At 33.1% G+C, this 19,787-nt stretch overlaps 1 protein-coding gene across 1 annotated transcript in view; it reads right to left on the reverse strand.

Annotated features, from left to right (window-relative positions):
* Positions 1-8,903: 8,903 nt before the first annotated feature.
* Positions 8,904-19,787, reverse strand: part of cta (Guanine nucleotide-binding protein subunit alpha cta) — a 53,693-nt gene continuing 42,809 nt past the window's right edge. The window contains exon 3 of the mRNA XM_090397868.1: positions 8,904-10,127. Coding sequence (XP_090253994.1) covers positions 9,552-10,127 — 576 coding nt within the window. The 3' untranslated portion in view covers positions 8,904-9,551. The remainder of the gene's footprint in view (positions 10,128-19,787) is intronic.

Genomic DNA, 19,787 nt, shown 5'->3' on the forward strand with positions numbered 1-19,787 from the left:
TATTTAGAAAGTTGATTTTTTTTTTCTTCAAAACTCTTCTTTCAAAACCTGTAATTTCAGCTGAACATTTTCCTGAACTGGTAAAAAGGTACTTGAAGAATGTAATAAAACCTTAAGAAACTGTGATATTAATGAATACAACAGTGTCTTAGACTCAATGGTCATAGAATATAATAAATCTAAAAATTTTGAGAAACATGATCTCACACTAAAACTGGCTTTCCAATCACATCTGGTTGTCTGTAGTCCACCTAAAAATTTACAGATGAGCTGATTGAGCTCTCAGACAATATTCTGAAATCTCTATTTGACAGAAAGATTCCATCGAAATATGAAAGAATGCTGTTAAATATTTAAAAATGCATTAGCATGCTGTCATGTTTTGACATAACCTACCATTGTGAATCAATGTCACAGATGGTTCGAATTAAGATGTGGTTGAGATCACAAATGGTGAACAATCACCTGGAAGACCAACTGAAGCTAAAGACAACAATGCTGAAACCAAATATCCCCTTCTTATCCAGCAAGTGTGCAGCCTTATGAGGAATCTGTGAAGTGATATGCAGCCTTGCCTAAAGCTTCTCAGCCCTAGTCCAGGCATTGATTTTTATTGCACTGTGGACATCATGACATTTTGGATACTTATTTAAACTTATGAATATATTTAAAGTCAGTATGGGATTCTTTTTAGTTTCATTTTAACAATGATTCTATTCACGGCACATAAACTGATAGAAGCACTTTTTAAATAGTTTATATTGTGGTGTGGAAAGGCTTATGCGTTCGTCACACATGCTGATTGGATTTTAACGGGTATAGATGAAGGTAAAGCCTCAGGACTTGAGCATGTTAAGGCTGAAGAAATCCAACAAGGTGGACCAATTATTGTCTAAGCATTGGCTGCCAGATTCACGTGGTACTTCAAAGAAAGTTTCCAGAGGAATGGAAGACCTCAAAACCTATACTTCTATTCAAAAAAGGGAACAAGGAAGACATAATACACTCGACAATTCCAGTAGAGAGCAGGCAGGATTCAGAAGAGGCTTCTCCACAATAGATCATATTCAGGTCATTTCACAACTAACAGAAAAATGCAGAGAATACCGAATCCCTCTGTTTCCTCTTTATTGATTTTAAAAAAGCATTTGATACCACAGAACACAATGCAGTCATCAGTGCCCTACTGGAAATAAATGTGGATCCTACTTACATCCACATGATAAAAGAAATTAATAAAAATCAGACCACACAAATAACTCTATTTGATCAACCTATATATAGATATAAAGAGAGGGGTCTGCTAAGGCGAAGTTTTCTCCCCAAATCTATTTACTAACACTTTAGAATACATTCTGAAAAAAAATAGACCTCAACAGAGGAATAAGCAGATGGTGAAAAACTACGAATCCTTTTGTTTGCCGATGATCTAGTACTGATATCCCACAACCCAAAATACCTAGAAATGGGTGAAAAAATATACACAAATAGCAGTAAGATAGGCTTAGAAATGAATCCAGAAAAAACAAAATGGATCAAAAACATCTACACAAGTGACAGTCATCAATGTATTGATAACATCCCTATAGAACAAGTCGACTCCAACAATTACTTAGGACAAACAATAAAAATGAATAATGATTTATATGAAGAACAAGCAAAAAAAAAAAAAAAAAAAAAGGAAGAAAGCTGCATGGCTATCATTCAACAGACTAAAAGAAACACTTACTGATCCAAATCTTGACAACTCTACGAAGGCAAAACTATTTAATAGTGACATACTTCCATCACTCATATATGAATCAGAAACATGGAACATGATAAGAAAAGAAGAAACTCTCAGAATAACTCAGTGTGTTATACAGGGTGTTTGGGATAAATTTGACATATTTATAATTAATTATATTTTTCCGTAAGTTACATGTATTAACACACACTTCTCTTCATTTAAAAGTTTGGACCCTTCTTCATTCATATACAAGATGTCAGAAAGGATGGATAGCTGGAACCCACCTGAATCATGGAAGAGAATAACTTGTATCATGATGATTCGTGCCCGCCATCAAAATAAGGATATTACGACTGCTGCCCAATGCTCCCTGAATACAGTAAAAACAATCAGGCATGAACTAGAGACTTGCAATGGTGACTACGAGGATGTATCAAGAAGAAAGATCCCTAGCAGACGATCTGATTGCGTTCGTACAGCAGAATTCCTCGCAAATCTGCAGGAACAGGTGTTGAAGAACCCTGGCATTGGAATTCGGGCTTTGTTCGTGGAGTTGCTAACTGTAGTCAAGCCCTGGATAACAAGGGTAGCCAATGGTAGGCCGTATGTATGGCAGCAGGATTCGGCCCCTTGCCACACCTCTGGGAAAAGTCAAAAATGGTTGTCTGAAAATTTCTACGACTTCACCAGTCCAAATGTTTGGCCTCCAAACTCCCCAGACCTTAACCCCATGGATTATTTTGTATGGGGCGCAGTTGAAAAAGACACCAATCGCACTTCCAGTAATACAAAAGCCCAGTTAATGGATAAAATTAAAACAGTTTTTGCGGCCCTTCCCAGGGAGACTGTAGCATCAACTTGTTCGAGGTTCCGAAGCAGAATTGAAGCTGTGATCGATGCTAATGGTGGTTATTTTGAGTAAATCTTGTTGATAGTATTGTAATTAACTCTGCCTGTAATGTTTTTTTGTCAATTCATTAAATTTAATAGATACAAAGAAGATTTTCTTTTTCCTTACGAAACTGTCAAATTTATCCCGAACACCCTGTATATAGAATGCAGTACTTGTAACATCAGCAAAATGGAACTAAGAAAAAGATCAGGCAACTGCAGTATATGAAAGCAAGATGAGATAGGCAAGTCAAATAGCCAGATGCAGGGATAACAGATGGACATATAGAATACTCAACTGGCAACCAAGAATAAAGAGAAAAGCAGGAAGACCACTTACAAGATGGGAAGATCCACTAGTGAAATCTATAGTTATAACATGGAAGAGAGAGGCTTGAGATTGGAGGCATCTTTGTGACCTGCACTCATGGAGAAATCCTGAGTGAAACACAGGTCCATCAAGGTAAACAAGATGTGAACACAGATTGATAGACCACAGATGGATATATAGAATACTCAACTGGCAACCTAGAATAAAGAGAAAATCAGGAAGACCACCTACAAGATGGGAAGATCCACTAGTGAAATCTACTATAGTTATAACATGGAAGAGAGAGGCTTGAGATCGTTGGAGGCATCTTTGTGACCTGCACTCATGGAGAAATCCTGAGTAAAACACAGGTCCATCAAGGTAAACAAGATATGAACACAGATTGATAAAAAAATAACTATTAATTTAAACGCTAATATTTCACCTGTATTGTTGGCCGAGTGGTTAGCGTACTTGCTCTCCAGCCAAAAGGCTGCGGGTTCAAATCCCGTCGTGGGCATGGATGTTTATGATTGTCTATGAAAACAATGGTGGTGATTGCAATCCTACCATCGAAATCACGTTCTGAGCTTTAGTTCTGAATGTTTTTGTGCAGAGCTTTGTTTCAGTCAGTGTCTTCAACTCTGCATTCAATATGTCAGCCAACGAATGGCAGTTTTTTTACATACTATCCTGTCACATTCAAGTGTGGCACTGCAGGTACCACTTGCAGTTGACTGCCTGCACTTCCATCTCAGTATGGTATCACTAACTATTGACCTGGAATGGCTCAATTTGCCGAAAAGATACACCTGCAACATCACGTCTCTTTCAAACTCCATCAGTTCTCTTCTCGCAGCCATTTCACCCAACACAGTTGCATTATCCAGGGAGCATCATATTCCTCCAATTTATACCAGCTATTAACAGGTGACGTTGCACGGCATGATGTACTTTGCTCCTGGGAGTGTCTGTTGACTTGTTTCCAAGCAGTGTACGTAAACAATAGACAACTATACATGTTAAAATAACGACTGTAGTAAAGTCATAAATTTACATCAACTTTTGAGTTATTACAAGGAAGCAATGTAATCTCTTAGGAGCCTTCCCAATTTTTTTTCTTGCATTGATACACCATAGAAGGTGAGATGTATTTTTGACTCTTCTTTTGAGGCTCAAAGGGTTAAATATATAACCATAAACATAGAAGAGAACTACCATTCCAGAACATTCAAAGAAGCTGCTACAGTCGCCCATTCAACAGGTAACTTAAATAAGAATTAAGGCCTAATCCTACCAGATATATGGAAAACTCTAATTAGATCATTTAACCAAAAAGAAATGAACTTTAATGAAAATTACAATAAATATCTCAACAAATAAAACGGTGTACTTGCAACACGCGTATTGTATCATGCACAGTGATAACTTTATATAATTTTTAGAATTATCGGTTAGTTTCCTAGTTTTTGTTACTTTCCATTGCTTACCAGTGTATCCCTGAAAATGCTGACAGATATTAGTCAGTGAAACTAGTCGGATATTAAACAATTATTTACTTGACTAACATACCGAATCAAGTCTTTAATTTATTAATACTAGTGGTCAAGAAAAAAAGGTAATAATATGAAATGATAATTTTATTGAATGGGATTCCAGTTTAATTCCAGACCTAAAAGCAAAACAAGTTTTCTAGAAACTCTTGACTGCAGATGAACAGATAATCTAATCGCAAACAAAAATTAATATTTCTTTAATACATTTTCAGTCGAGTCAACAAAATGCACAAGATCATCTCATCAGATAGCAGCAACTGAGTCACTCTTCAACATAAGCCACAAATCTCTATTTGTTGTTTTATATATATATATATACACACACATACACTGTATAGTTGGCACTCATTCCATCTTATGATCTCTAGTGAAACATTGAACTTATTACTTTATTAAATAAATTATTTGCTACGCATGCTTTATAACCGAAATTAGAGTTTTCAGAAAAGAATGCCAAAATTTTAAACATGTACATTTTTCAAACCAAACTGATTCTAACCTTCAGTAACCTCCCTTACAATGAGATATGCAATGCCAGCCAAAAGGCTGTTGGTTTGAATCCCACCCTGAGCATGGATTTTTGCGATTGTCTGTGAAACTACTAGTGGTGGTGGTTGTCGGTAGATGGCGTTGGTGAATTATGGTGGAGACAGAGTTGTAAAGCAAGTGCTCTCTCCCTCGATGAGTCTGTTGACTCCCTGGAGATGTCATGTAATAATAATACCTCATGTCCTAACCCATTCTAATTAGTAGCTATAAATATAGCAAGTGTTCAACAAGTGATTTCACTACTCTTGGTCGTCAACTTACGACCAACTTCCGTTCTGGCTGACAGGCCGTAAGTCGATCTGGTCGTATGTCAGCTATATATTTATTAACAGTATTCCTTAACCTTTCTAATCTTTTTATCATCTTTATAATTTATTTTTATAATCTTTTAAATTAGTCGGAACACTAAATTAGCTGTATACAAGACAGTGTTCAAACCAGTTTTAACTTGTGGATCTGAGAGCTGGGTCAGAAGCAAAACACTTGACCAAAGACTAGAGGTTGCAGATATGAGAGCCCTGAGAAAGATTATAGGCATGAACAGATGGCATCAATGGCAATATCATATTAAAAACGAGGATATTAGGAAAGAACTTCACATTGTCAACATCCAGGAATGTGTTAGCAGAGCTAATCTCAGGTGGTATGGTCACTTAAACAGAATGGGCGAAGAAAAATTAGCAAAACAAGTGTTCTCTGCCAGGTTGGCAGCAAAACGACCCAGAGGAAGACCAAGATATAGGTGAATTGATACAGTACAAAGTGCCTTAGATGATAGAAATATAAGATCTGATAATGTTGGAGTCTTGACAAGTAACAGACTGATTTGGAGGAAAATTGTAGATAGCAAGTTAGTAATGATGTAATTTTTTTCATGTTGTACTATCATATCCTGTACACCACTTGAGGTTACATGGCAGGAATTTGATGATGATCTTTTAAATTTATAATTATGTATATTATACATAATGTGAAAAATAATACTGCACTTAAACACAAGAATACAATCTAAAATTAATGTAAAAATTAATACAAATGAAATTTACAAAATCAACTTTTAATCTTTGCTTGTGCTGGGTTGTGGATCGTCAGGGTCATGTTCTTGTGTTGAGGTAGGAGATGTTCTCTTGATGAGGAACATGCTGAGCTTTGTTTGAACATTTTGTTTCTTTTTTTCTTTATATATCTCACGATAACAACACACAGCATCTTGAATGATACGTTCAACCTTTGTGAATCGTTCGACATTAGGGTCCATTGCTTCGAAACTGGCGAGAGCTTTATTCAGCTGCGAAAAAGAATCTGATAACTCTTTGCAGTGAATTTCTTTTCTGACTCCTCTTCTTCCTCTCTCGCTTTTTCTTCTGACACTCTCTGTGCTTCCAATTCAATCAACTCTTCATCCGAAAGTTCTTTTATTTCACAATCTAGCAACTACTCTACGTCTTCTATTTCACATTCTAATTTAAGATTTTTTGCAAGTTTAACTATTTTTTCTGTAATCACTTCCAGTTCCTCTCCTTTTTCAAATCCTTCAAATGTATTCGCATAACATTTTAGACACTTTTTCCAAAGTCCCGACGTACAATTCTTTGTTACACATTCCCATGCAGTCGAAATATTCTTAATACACTGAAGAATGTTGTACTGCTTCCAAACGTCTCGCAAAGATAAATTAGCATCAGAATCTATCACTTCGATGGCTTGTGCGAATGTTGTTCTGAGGTAGTGAGTCTTGAATGCTGAAATAGCACCCTGATCCATGAATGAGAGCGGTTGTGTTAGGTGGCATAAAAATCACTCTAACATCATGTTGAAGGTCGTCCAGATGAGGAGGTTGGCCAGGCAGGCATTGTCCATAATCAAAATCTTGAAAGGGATACCTCTCTCTGCACAATATTCATGAGCCTGGGGAATAAAGCAGTTCATAAACCAGTCTTCGAATCATCCAAGCTTTAGGGTTTGAACGGTAGTAAACGGGCAGTGTGTGCTTGTTGATGTGCTTAAATGCACGAAGGGTTTCTGAACGATAAATGAGAAAAGGCCTCAGCTTAAAACCCGTGGCATTCCCACCACACAACAAAGTCAACCGATCCTTAAAAGCTTTGAATCCTGTCATCCTTTTTGCTTCTTGGTGTATGTACGTATGATTAGGCATGTGTTTCCATTGCAAGCTGGTTCTTCCTTGATTAAAGAGTCAAAACTATCAATGAATTTTTGGGCTTCATCTTCATCTGCACCTCCTGTGACACGTACATTATGCGAAGCGAATCTTTTTTTAAAATGCTTAAACCATTCAGTACTAGCATGAAAATCTTCTGCGTAATCATCTCCGGCGCATGATTTTAAACTCTGAAACAGACTTCTAGCCTTCGCTTGCACTGTGCAAAGACTCATGGGTGAATTTTTCTGTATTAAATCTTCCATCCACATAAACAACAATTTCTCCATTTCATGGATGGTCCCTGTCGTTTGGTTAAAATTGTAGACTTCATAGGTGCAGAACCTTTCACAGCTTCCCGAATTCTTTCTTTGTCCTTAAGTATCGTCAATACCATGGAATGTGATAACTTCAAGTCACGTGCTATCGTATTCACTTTCTTTCTGCCTTCATACTTCTGGATAATTTTCATTTTACACTCTAAATCAATAGTTTTCCTTGACTTCTTAGCTGGCATATCTGTAGACGAAGGCATTTTCCTTTTACTAGACATTTTATGGGTAGTATTTCAGTAGAATTTTAATACACCACACGCAACATATGCTTGAAAGCTGAGTGTATGTGAGAGATAGTTATCGTACAATAACTATCATACGCACAGCTGCCTGATTTATTATTAATTTTTTTTTTTTTTTTGTGGTCGTAAGTCAACAACCAGGTGTACTTTAGTATTAATTCTAAGGCCAATCTTCTATGGAGTTGCAAAACTTATTATAGAAAGCTAAACTCTCCCATAATATCTATAATATAACCTTAAACATATTTTCCCATTCTTCAAAGAAAATCTTTTGTTTTCCTATTTTGTGTTTTAAAATTCCAACTACTAGGAGGCTAATTTGTTTGTCGTATAGTCAGAGAACAGAATTCTTACAGGCTAATAGTCACTATTATATGCTTGTGTGTTCATACATAATGATCCATATTCTTTTGAATATAGCCTCCACACTGTGGCTGAATGTTGGCTGTAGCGTTTTAACTATAAACCTTTCACTGTGAATCCAGACACCGTCCTTGAGGAAGAATACAAAAAATTATATTGTGGATTCTTTCACAAACAATTTTTAATTAAGCAGATTTTTGAAGTATGCTATTTACATATAAGATAAAAAATAATAATGATAATGAATATTAAGAGAATGCAGTTATGCAAAGGTGAATTGAAAATGGGGTTCCATTATTTTATCACAAGTAAAACTGGGAACAAACTTGGCCATACAATCATAACCAAAAACAGAGCGCTATGCATCTGTGACTATAATGGTCTTACAATCTGAAGTCATTCCAGAGTTGCATACCAAAGGTATAGCACTCAGCCAACCAATCTATTAGAGAATGAAAGTTAAGTAGAACATGAACAAATTAGACATTAAAAAATTCTGAGTTAATCTTTAAAAAAAAAAAAATTATAGAAGTCTTATCCTGAACAATTTTTTTATTCGCCTTCATAAAACACGTTTTTTTTTTTTTTTTTGTTGTTTTCCACTGTCTTCCAGTATTCCTCAAAATCACATGCCACTAATTTTTTTTTCCCTTTCATTTCATAACGAATGAGAATTACTTGTAACATGAGAAATGTAAATTTATATCCAGTCAAAACACTTGTAACAATATGAAAGTATATATGTATACACTATCATTATCATTGAACAATTTTTAAACAGCTTTATATCTCCATCAATACACTGTACATCATATTCAATATTCGTGATGGCCAGCCTTAACAAGAATTATAACGTATTATAAAATGATATATATACATCAAACAGCCACATCACTGTGGCAACTTCCACAGTAAATGAATCTGTGGGGATAAGAGGAAAAAAGTCCAAATAGCTGCTGGTTGGCTAAACCTATTCTAGTGTATAGAATAACAGAAAACATCTTCATTAATAAATTATAATGGTGACTACTTATTTTATAACATTATATTATAAATGCTAAAAAGATATTCAAGAAGCAAAAGTTTAAAATTTATTCTGTTTATTTACGGAGTTATCGTATTCTTTCTCAGCAGTTAACTGGTAATGACAATTTTTGATATTAAAAACGTCATATTTGTTGAAAGGAGACAAAGTATGAAAAAAATTCTTTAACTAAGGTACACTAACATAAATAATGTTGATAGCTACACTGGATTTTTCCTGTACAGAAGGGATGAATAAAAAGATGATTTTAGTCCTTTGGTATACATGCACAATACAAACATAAAAATATTTCATTTACAGTAACAATTAAATACTGTACATAATTAAATATTCTAACCTTAAATTTAGTTCTTAAATACAACTTAATTCATCACTGAAGCATGAGTTGTGTAATATTTTTCTGCAGAATAGTGTCTCTGACGGCATTAAAAACAACTTTGATGTTTTCTGTGTCAATGGCAGTGGTGAAATGATGAAAGAGAGGTTTTTTGCGGTCCCTGCGCACAGAATCAAACATATTAAGAATAAATGTCTGGGCATTATCCAGATTGTGCGGATCTCCTTGAAATTCAGGAAAAAATGTAGAAATGTCAGTTGTTTTAGTTTCCACTTTATCTCTTAACAGATCTGTTTTATTCAAAAAAAGAATAATGGACACTTCAGAAAAATTACGGTTGTTTACAATTGTTTCAAATATATTTTGAGATTCTACAAGGCGATTTGTGCTCCGATCCTCTAATAAAACTTGGTCAAATTCACTAGAAGATACTAAAAACAGAATAGATGTTACACTATCAAAACACTGAAACCATTTTTGTCTCTGGGATCTCTGGCCACCCACATCTACAAATCGGAAAGGAATTTCATTTATAGGAATAGTAAATTCAGTTATGCCTTTTGTAGCCTTGCGTGCATGTAGAATATCTTGATTTGATGGCACATATTCCTGCAATATAAGTGAAATAATAATTAAGTTATTTCTCTTCTTGACAGCTTGATATACTGCACAAATTCCATTATTCAGATATAAAACTACAGAACTATTTTAGACAAGTTCATAACAAAAACGGATTTTGAATCAAATTAAGCACCATAAAATAGGCTTCAGCACATTTGTAGCAACTTTATTTCTGAAGTCTCAACTGATTTTGTCAAGGAGAGTTATAATATTTAAAAATGAGAAAGGAAACAACACTTACTACAAACTATAAATAAAACAAGTATGAAAATTATTAAAGATACAAATAAAAAGTATTTCATAAACAAATGAACCTAGAGCTTTTTGGGGGGGGGTATGTATTCTGACAGTTTCGTTTCATTTTGTCATTAAATTGATCTAATTAATGGCAGAAAGAAAACATTGCAGATTGTTTTGGTATAAAACTATTATAGAAAACAACTAACAAAATGAAGCGGGGGGGATCTTTCATCAAGCAGTCTTGAACAAAGATTAACAATGAAAATCACTGGCCACCCACATATTTATTCCTCTACAACACTGATTATTCATTTTTCAAATTCATGAATAAAATAAACCATTCAACATACAAAGTTGTTATTCAAAGAACTCTTCAGAAAGGCAGTATACTTTTTTTTAACAGCTATGTCAGAAAATTGTCTATCATATATTTTAAACATTACTTTTGTTACAAATTCGATAATGACCTCATTAGAATTATATGTAGTACATTTAATAAAACAGTATATAATTAATATACCTTTTTAACATTTTTTTTAAACAGATACCTGTCAGAAAATAATATTTCTATCATAAATTTTACTTTTACTTTAACATTACTTTTGTTACAAATTCAGAGCAAATGATAATGACCTTATTAGAATTATTATATCTAGTACATATTTAATGTATTAAAATTAATAATCATAACCATTACTATTTTACTTTTTTTCTTGAAAAATGCAGCATTTTCTATTGCATGTTCACAAAATTTAAGATTGAACTGAGTACGTGTATTAATTTTTTCACATTACTAATTTTTTGAAATAATTTATAATTGTTTACAAATGAAGTAATAGCTTCATCTTTCGATTCATTAAATTTTAAAAGTGCTTTACAAAAAAAATTTTGTACAAAATGGAACATAACTTACAATTATAAATATAAAATAACAGGATAAGGGGGGGGGGGGACACTAAAAAAGGAAAAACAAAGATAAAGTGAAAGAAAGAAAGACAAAGAAGGCATTAAGTAACCAAAACAGTAATCATAAACTTAAGGTGAGCTAAAAGTAAAACAAAAGAATCATTATGAGGATCTGGGAATGAAATTCATTATGATCATAAGAAAATTACAATAGTGTAATATAAGATGTTACTATGATAATAAGATTGTGCATATTCTGGTGTTATCCTTTGAATCTAAATATACTTTCATTAACAGATTAGCATTATTATCTAATTGACTGATTTATAGTTTACTGACACAAGAATAGCAAATGTCATACTGTGCCATTACAATGGTTACAACAGTACATAAAGTAATAAATAAGAAATGACTACAGTAAATAACATGTAATCAGTCAGATTAGTAAAAACTGCATTCTTTTCTTGGGTTATATGTTGGCATTCCACAAGAACATAGCAAATGGTAAGGTGAGTATTGCAATGTTTGCCTATGGGCAAGGGGCTTGCCCAAGCCCTTTGTTAAATTTTTCTCAAATTTGCAAGTCCCTTGTTCCTATTGTTTACTTTTTATTTTTTCAAAAATAAAATAAAAAAAAATTTTTTTTTGAAATATAATAAGCAACAAACTCATATGGTAACCTAACAGAGTGATTTTATTAAATAAAATATTATAGTTATTGTTACTACCATTTTACAAATAAGAATTCACTTTTAGTAAACACATAAATAAATAGGACTATAAAATAATGCCTCTTGATTGGTACCGTTGATTATCACTTGTAGTATAAAAACAAAAGAGAAATATAACGTATTTCAATATTATTGTGTTTAGATAATATTTATTATTTATAGATTGTTTGTCATAACAACTTCTAGCGCAAACAAAAATTTATTTTGTTTATAAAACTTGCGGACTATTGCATATGTGCGATTATAAAAGGGCCTCGCCTACTCCCTATAAGCCAGGGGTGTTCAACCCATCGATCAAGGAGCGATTTTTGGTCGATCTCTTGTGTAGTCCTCCTTACTTACAAAATTTAATTAATACTGAAAACATAATATTTTATTTATCATTATTTCGTATTATTTTTAATTTGCTTCAAGTATATTGCTATTGTTTATTTATTTTTCGTTAAAATTGTCAAATCAGTAATTTTCTTATAAGTCTGGGTAAATGAATTAATTTGGATCAGTGGAAGTCAAACAGCGAGCCCAGTGAATACGATTATAAGCAAAGTGTAAAAACTTGATTGTAGCTTAAATATTAAATATTCCAAAGCACATTACATCGATTTTTTACTTAGATTAAGTCCCATGTGAATATTGTAAAAAAATAAACTTTGTTTGTCTCGGTATAGTTTGTATTAGATGTTTTTGTAAATATCTCTTTTGAAGCTAATAACTGTATATACTGCTTTAATAAGAATATGTTAGAGTGTTAAAAATAAAAGCAATGTTTTTTTTTTCGCCGAAGCTGTACATGGCGGCATTAGAAAGATTGTTATTGAAACTTGTATGTATGAGAAAGGCTTGCAGGCTCTAAGTGTAAACATCTCCGAAGTCAGTCAGAAAGAGTTCAAACAACTTTCCAATGGCCAGCAACTTACAATCAAAAGAAAGCAGAGGAGAACAAAAGGCGTGCCGAACTTGAAATTTAAGATAAAAGACTCATACCGATTTTTTGGAGGTTGCCAAACTTCATGCAAGGTCTCAGAGGAGGCCTAATAAAAAAGGACTGAAACAAGCAGAAGGGATCCCGGTTCCAGAATTGCTGTCAGAGAGGAGGCCGCCCGGTCCAAAGTCGCCATCAGAGAGACTGCCCAGATCCACATTGCTTGAGAGAGGAGTTTCCCGCTTCCAGAAAGGAGCTTCTCGGTTCGAGGCATAACTAGAGAGAGACTACTTCTAGGCCGCAGGCAAGGTTTCAACTTGCCGAAAGGAAGAGTTGAAATTGCCAGAGAAACTTTACAGGCCAGGTTAATGTCAGACATTCACCAGTGTGTTGCATTTTCATTACAATTTGATGAATCAAACGACTTCACTGATATTACTCAGTTAATGGTATTTATTCGCATGGTATTTCAAGATTATTCAAGTAAAGAACTTTTGAAAATTATACCATTATTGGGAAGGACTAGGGGAGAAGACATTTTTTCGGCATTTGATGAATTTGTGAAACAACATGAACTTCAGCTTTTTAAACTTGTGTCTATTACTACTGATGGTGCTCCTGCAATGATAGGTAATAAATCAGGCTTTATTTCATTATGTAAAATCGATGAAAAACATCCAGATTTTTTAACGTACCACTGTATTAATCACCAACAAGTACTGTGTAGTAAAAGATTAAACACAAAAGATGTTTTGGATATTACATTCAAAATTGTAAATTCTGTTCGAGGAAAAGCCCTGCAACAGCGGTTATTTAATTACAGACAGATGATGATAGGGAACTTCTGTTGTACAATAACGTTCACTGGCTCAGCAAATTTTTAGAAAGATTTCTTGTATTAATTAACGATATAAAAAATTTTCTTGATGAAAAAGGAGATATTTATTCACAATTAAGTGATAAAAGATGGTTGTTACACTTATCATTTTTAGTAGATTTCTGTATGAAATTAAGCAATTTAAATTTAGCGTTACAAGGTAGAGATAAAAATTTAAATGACATTAAGTTCAATAAAAACTTTCCAACAATACTTACTTTTATTAAAGAAAAATATAAATGAATTTAGACAACTCCCATATTTATTAAAATTTCTTGAACAAAATCAAGAAATGCTTTGCTATGATTTAAAAGAATTTATTTGTGAGATAGAATTAGTTGAGGAATCAATAAATTCAAGATTTAAAGATTTTAATAAAACTGAAATGATTGCATCTTTTATCGATAATCCATTTGAAGAAAACGTGAACATCACAGAAATTTCAAATAAAATTAGTGGGCTGTTTGATATAAACCAAGCTGAAGTAGAACTTGAGATAATAAACATTCAGAATAGTTTACATTTAACATCAATAAACAATCAAGTCATTTGGACGTATGCACATGAAAAATTCCCAATATTAACTGATATTACGCAAAAAATTCTCTCATGTTTCGGATCAACATAGTTGTCAGAATGCACGTTTTCAAATATGACCATCATAAAAAATCAATTAAGAAACCAAATTACAAATGATCATTTGGATGATTGTCTGCAATTGGCCACTTCTTCATATCAACTCAACTATGAAAATATTGCGAGGTCCAAACAATGCCAAATTCGACATTAACTTTTTTTTTTAATCAACCAGCATTTCCTGTAACTTGTGAGTTTGTAATCAATCTGTTGTTTTTTCTAACTATGGTTTTCCAAAATAGAGAAATAAATATTTTATTCCAATATTTTTTTTTTTTGTTGTTGTATTAAAATAATTAAAAGTGATAAATAAATTTTTAAATACACAAATAAAGTTTTTAGTTGTGTATTTTTTTTTTAGTTTTTCAGATATCAGATATCAGGTTGGGAGAACATGATCTATATAAGAGAGTAGATCGCCGAATAGCTTTTTATAGAAAAGTAACTCGCGTAGTAAAAAAAGGTTGAACACCACTGCTTATAAGGGAATAAAAGGCGTCAGCTGATTTATTTTTTTATTTTATTTATATATTTTGATAGTTAAAAAATGTTTTTCTTATGTAATATGAATTAACACAGATGATGTTGTGCAAATATTTCATGTTTAGAAATGTTTGTTTAAAAATGATAGCCTTTACAGGTTGATTGTCACCTCATACTTTTTGATTGGCATTTGTACACAAGCTGTATTAATAATAGTTTTTGTGTGAAATACGGCTTTTTTTTGCTCAACAATGCGAGCCCTTTGTTAAACCTTCCATAGCTCACCACTGCCTAGGTGGGCCATCAGCCTTCAATAGATAAGACTATGTTAGATATCTATGACACAAGCAGAGCTTAGCAAGAACAACTTTCTCTCTTCTGTTCATGCTTTATCTTATCCAGTGTGTCAATTCTTCTTCTTGCAATGATGACCACCACTGATTTATTAACTTTTCTATAATTAACTGTCTGTGTAAGGTAATTCCAAACAGTAGTTGGAAAAAGAATGAGCTAAACTACCAGCTGCATCTGCAGTTTTATTTCCCTAAATTCCAATGTGACTGAGAATCCAGCAAAAAATGAACATCGAAATCAAAAGCATTTAATGCCACAATTGTCAAATACCATACAGCACTGGATATGGACTGTACAAACGGGAGGAGGTGACTTGTAAAAAAACTCAACTAGTCTGTATAAATTATACATTTTTGATAGTAGTAATCTTCTTTCATGTATCAAGCACAAGAATGGGATAATTTCTTTTACATACACATGGCAGTATGACATGTAATACTGAGCTTTCCAATGCAGCACAAAAAAAAAAAAAAAAAAAAAAAAAATTCTAGTTCACATAGGATGTTTAGGAAGTTCATTTTCAGGACATAGTTAAGAGAACTATTTTTGTTCTATCATAAAGACTTTGAATGGATAATTTGCAAAATGCACCAGTAGCTATTTGCATACTCTGATGATGGAGAGGATATAACCATCTACTGCAACATACTCTTCTTTGCATAACTGTAGACTTGAGACAATCAAGCATTTGATCAAACAAAATGCATGTTCAAGGCAAAGCAAGAAAAATCATGTTTCCCTATGTCAAGTTATTAGCATGACGATAGATATGCTAGTGGTGGTGCTGCCACCTTAAGGCAACTAGGCTTGCTTTTTTTTAATTAGAAAGTGGAAACTACAGTTTGGGAGGAAAGAGTCATCCTCGAACAGCTCTACATGAGGAATACCATGTTAACCCTAACATTTATATTTACTTGCTCAGATTACTAGGCCTTCACCCACTCAACAGTAGAAATTATTTTGATAAAATGCTCATTGCATATATCAATTCTATAATTTATCAACTGATATCATCCTTCTGCAATAATTCCTTCTTTCTTCTACAGCAACATACCAAAAGAGCTCCCTAGGATCTTGGTTTGATTTGCTAAAAAATACTATGTTACTTTGCAATCAATCATGTCATCTTCTTCCATACTACCCTGTTTAACCTCTTAACATTTGGAATACATTGAGAGTGCTGTTAAGTATTACTTGATGAGTGCACAAACAGCAATAATCTTCTTTTCACCCTATACTATTACATTGAGCTTTTCCTATCTTTTCTATAATCACCTACTACTTCCATACCTCAAAGAAGTTCATATATAGCTAGCCAGTTACCAGGTGATCATCTTATGATCAATTTACACCAAATGTATAGAGATTTAACATCTGAATCACTGTTAAAATCCTGCACTCCCTTGATCATTACTCATTCTTTGGTACGTAGTATTTGGTTATAAATTAAAGATGCTAAGAAATTATATTCTTGTTTAATCCTTTATCGAAGTGTTAGCAAATAAAGTTTGAGCATGAATTATCTTCATGACTGAGCTACTTATAGGTGCTTCACATTATCATCTGTATACAAGTAGCCTTGTGCAATTCATGCACCAACTTTGTTCACTTACACTTGGATAAAGGATTAAACAAGAATATAATTTATCAGCATCTTTAATTTAAGAAATTATTTATTTCTTTTTCATAGATTCTAATTAAAACCACCTCTAATGATCACTCTCCTACTAAATCAAATTTCCTTTTCATTACCCACTACATTTCCCAGCAAAAGCAACAGATCATCCTTCCTCCACTTCACATCATAGTTTGTCGAAATCAGTGACACTATTTTCTCCACCTAAAACTAATACAGTAGACACTGCTTATTATGATCACTTTGGGATAGTCTCTTTTCTATAACAATAACCAGCTGATAACATTTAGCAAAGGAAATAAAAAATTGCATCATTTATTTTAATTTATTGTTATGAACAACTTTTTAATAAGCAATAAAATTTATTTTAAAAACTTATCTAGTGTTGTCTGTCATGTCTTTGAGTGTAGTAGTTCATGAATAAATTGCTCATACTCATAATGCCTTTCAAAGTTTGTTGTTCTATGTTGAACACCGCGACTAAGTATTTGTAGAGCTTCTTGCATCTGGGCTGGAGGAAATTCTAAAATTTGTTCTTCTGTACTTGTATGTATTAGGTTCACTTTCTTCTATTAGTTTAAAGTTCTCATCTGAAGCAGTTTGACATAATTACTGTCATTGTAGCCAGTGGTGAGCTATGGAAATTTTAACAAAGGGCTCACATCGTCGAGCAAAAAAAAAAAAAAAAAAAAAAAAAAAAAACAGTATTTCACACAAAAACTTTTATTAATACAGTTTGAGTACAAATTCCAATCAAAAAGTGTGAGAGGACAATCAACCTCTAAAGGCTATAATTTTTAAACAAATATTTCATGATCTAAACATGAAATATTTGCACACAATCAACTGTGTTAATTTATCTTACATAAGAAAAACATTTTTTAACTATCAAGATATAAGAAGAATGAAATCTTTTATAAAACATTTGATTGGCTACTGATTTTACCATACAATTGTCTACCAGAAGGGAGAAGGGTAAAGATAGCGCATGTGCTTATTTTATTTTCAAACTTGGGCGCATTCGTTATAGAGGCATTTGAAACAATAATTCCAAATAATCTGTACACTGCCGAATAGACTAATTTTTGTTAGGTTACTGTATGAGCTTGTCACTTAATATGTTTACATTTTTTTTTTTTTTTGAAAAAATAAGAACAAGGATTGCAAATTTGAGAAAAAATTAACAAAGGGCTCGCATGAGCCCCTTATAGCTCACCACTGATGTCAATATCCAGCCAATTTTCAAATTCTTCTTTTGACATACTGTCTAGGGTTTTATCAAAAATTTCATTTGTAAGATATTCAAATTCTTAAAAAAATCCACCTTTTTGGAAGCAGTTTTCAATAGTCTTCCATGACTGCTACCAAATGCAAAGGGAAATCTTTTTTACAACTGCACTTGTATCAGATTGGCATTTTAATAATCAAGTTCAGAACTGTAATTCTCACACAAACTTCCCCACGATAATAAGCTTTAAAAGCTCGTATGATGCCTTGGTCACATGGTTGAATTAACGATGTAGTGTTCGAAGGCAAGAAAATTACTTTGTTCTTTAACGATAAATTATGTGTGCAGTGCAGTTGTCTACTAACAAGACAATTTTTTGCTTTAAGATGCCACTTAACTAATCAATTGTTGAAAATCCAAGCATTTGCACTAGAATAGTAGTCAACAGGCTAACTTTTGACACCTTTAAAACAACAAGGATTTTTACTTTTTTACTTACAGTCACTAGGAGCTCTCGTTTCTCACCTTCCATATTAGCACAACGAAGAACTTTTACTTGCTCTTTTGAAGATTTAAATCCTTTAGTACTTTCAATTTTAAACAAATAAGTATGCTCAGGCATTGCAGGAAAATAGAGTCCTGTTTCTTCTGCATTGTAAAATATCCTCGGGAGAACATTCAGCAATAATTTTTGGCCACTCAGTCTTAATCCACGCATCAGCTGATAAAAGATCAGCACTTTTTTCTTCAACCATGAATAAGCTTGTACACTATTCTCTCGCTTTTACATCTGTCAAACCATCACTATCAGTTGCGTTGAAATTTTCTTTGTCCATTGTCAAAGGTCCATTAATCGAAGCATTCTTTTCATGAACATTACCAAACCAAATTTTTAATGCTGATGCAACTTGAGTATCCTTACCAGATTGGGCTCTCTTCCGATCCATGTTTTCATTAGCAAGAACTGAAGTTGCAATGTTTGATCTGTTTTTTTAAGATCTTACACAAGAGTGGTTGTGAAATTTTTAAACGGACAGCTGCACTATGCTGACTCATTTTGGGCAACTCATCATAGCACTCCAAAATTCTTTGTTTTTCTTGAAAAAATAAATGTTTGTTTTTTACTTGCTTCTGCCATAATGCCAAGGGCTGTTTTAACAAGCACTTAAAGTCAAATTAAATCTTCCATTTGCCTGGAAGATTTAAGATTCACAGAAGATTAAGATTACCCGCCTACATTTGCCTGGAAGATATAAGATTAAAGGAAGATTAAAAAAAAAAAGTCCAATTTTCTCCTGATTAACCCTTATTTCTTAGAATAATAAGACGTAAAAGGCTAAACATTCAAGAATTTTGATAACAATAGCCAATTGATAATAGTGATCACAATAAGCAAATTCTACTGTATTACAGAAAGCATTGTAGTAAACCACTCCTATTCCTGAGAGCACATCATTCTCATCCAACCACATTTCATTTATAATTATATACCAAAGGTTTTCTGGCATCTTTCTGGCAAATAACTGAATAGCGTAACAACTCCTCCATCCTTTTAAATGACATAAGTTTGCCTTCCACCAAGACACATTAATCCATGTGTATGTATACACACATACACGGATTAACCTTCAAATA

This window comes from Typopeltis vanoorti, chromosome 9 (assembly GCF_054136105.1).
Source record: "Typopeltis vanoorti isolate ZY-2024b chromosome 9, IOZ_Tvanoo_1.0, whole genome shotgun sequence".
Taxonomy (NCBI): domain Eukaryota; kingdom Metazoa; phylum Arthropoda; class Arachnida; order Uropygi; family Thelyphonidae; genus Typopeltis; species Typopeltis vanoorti.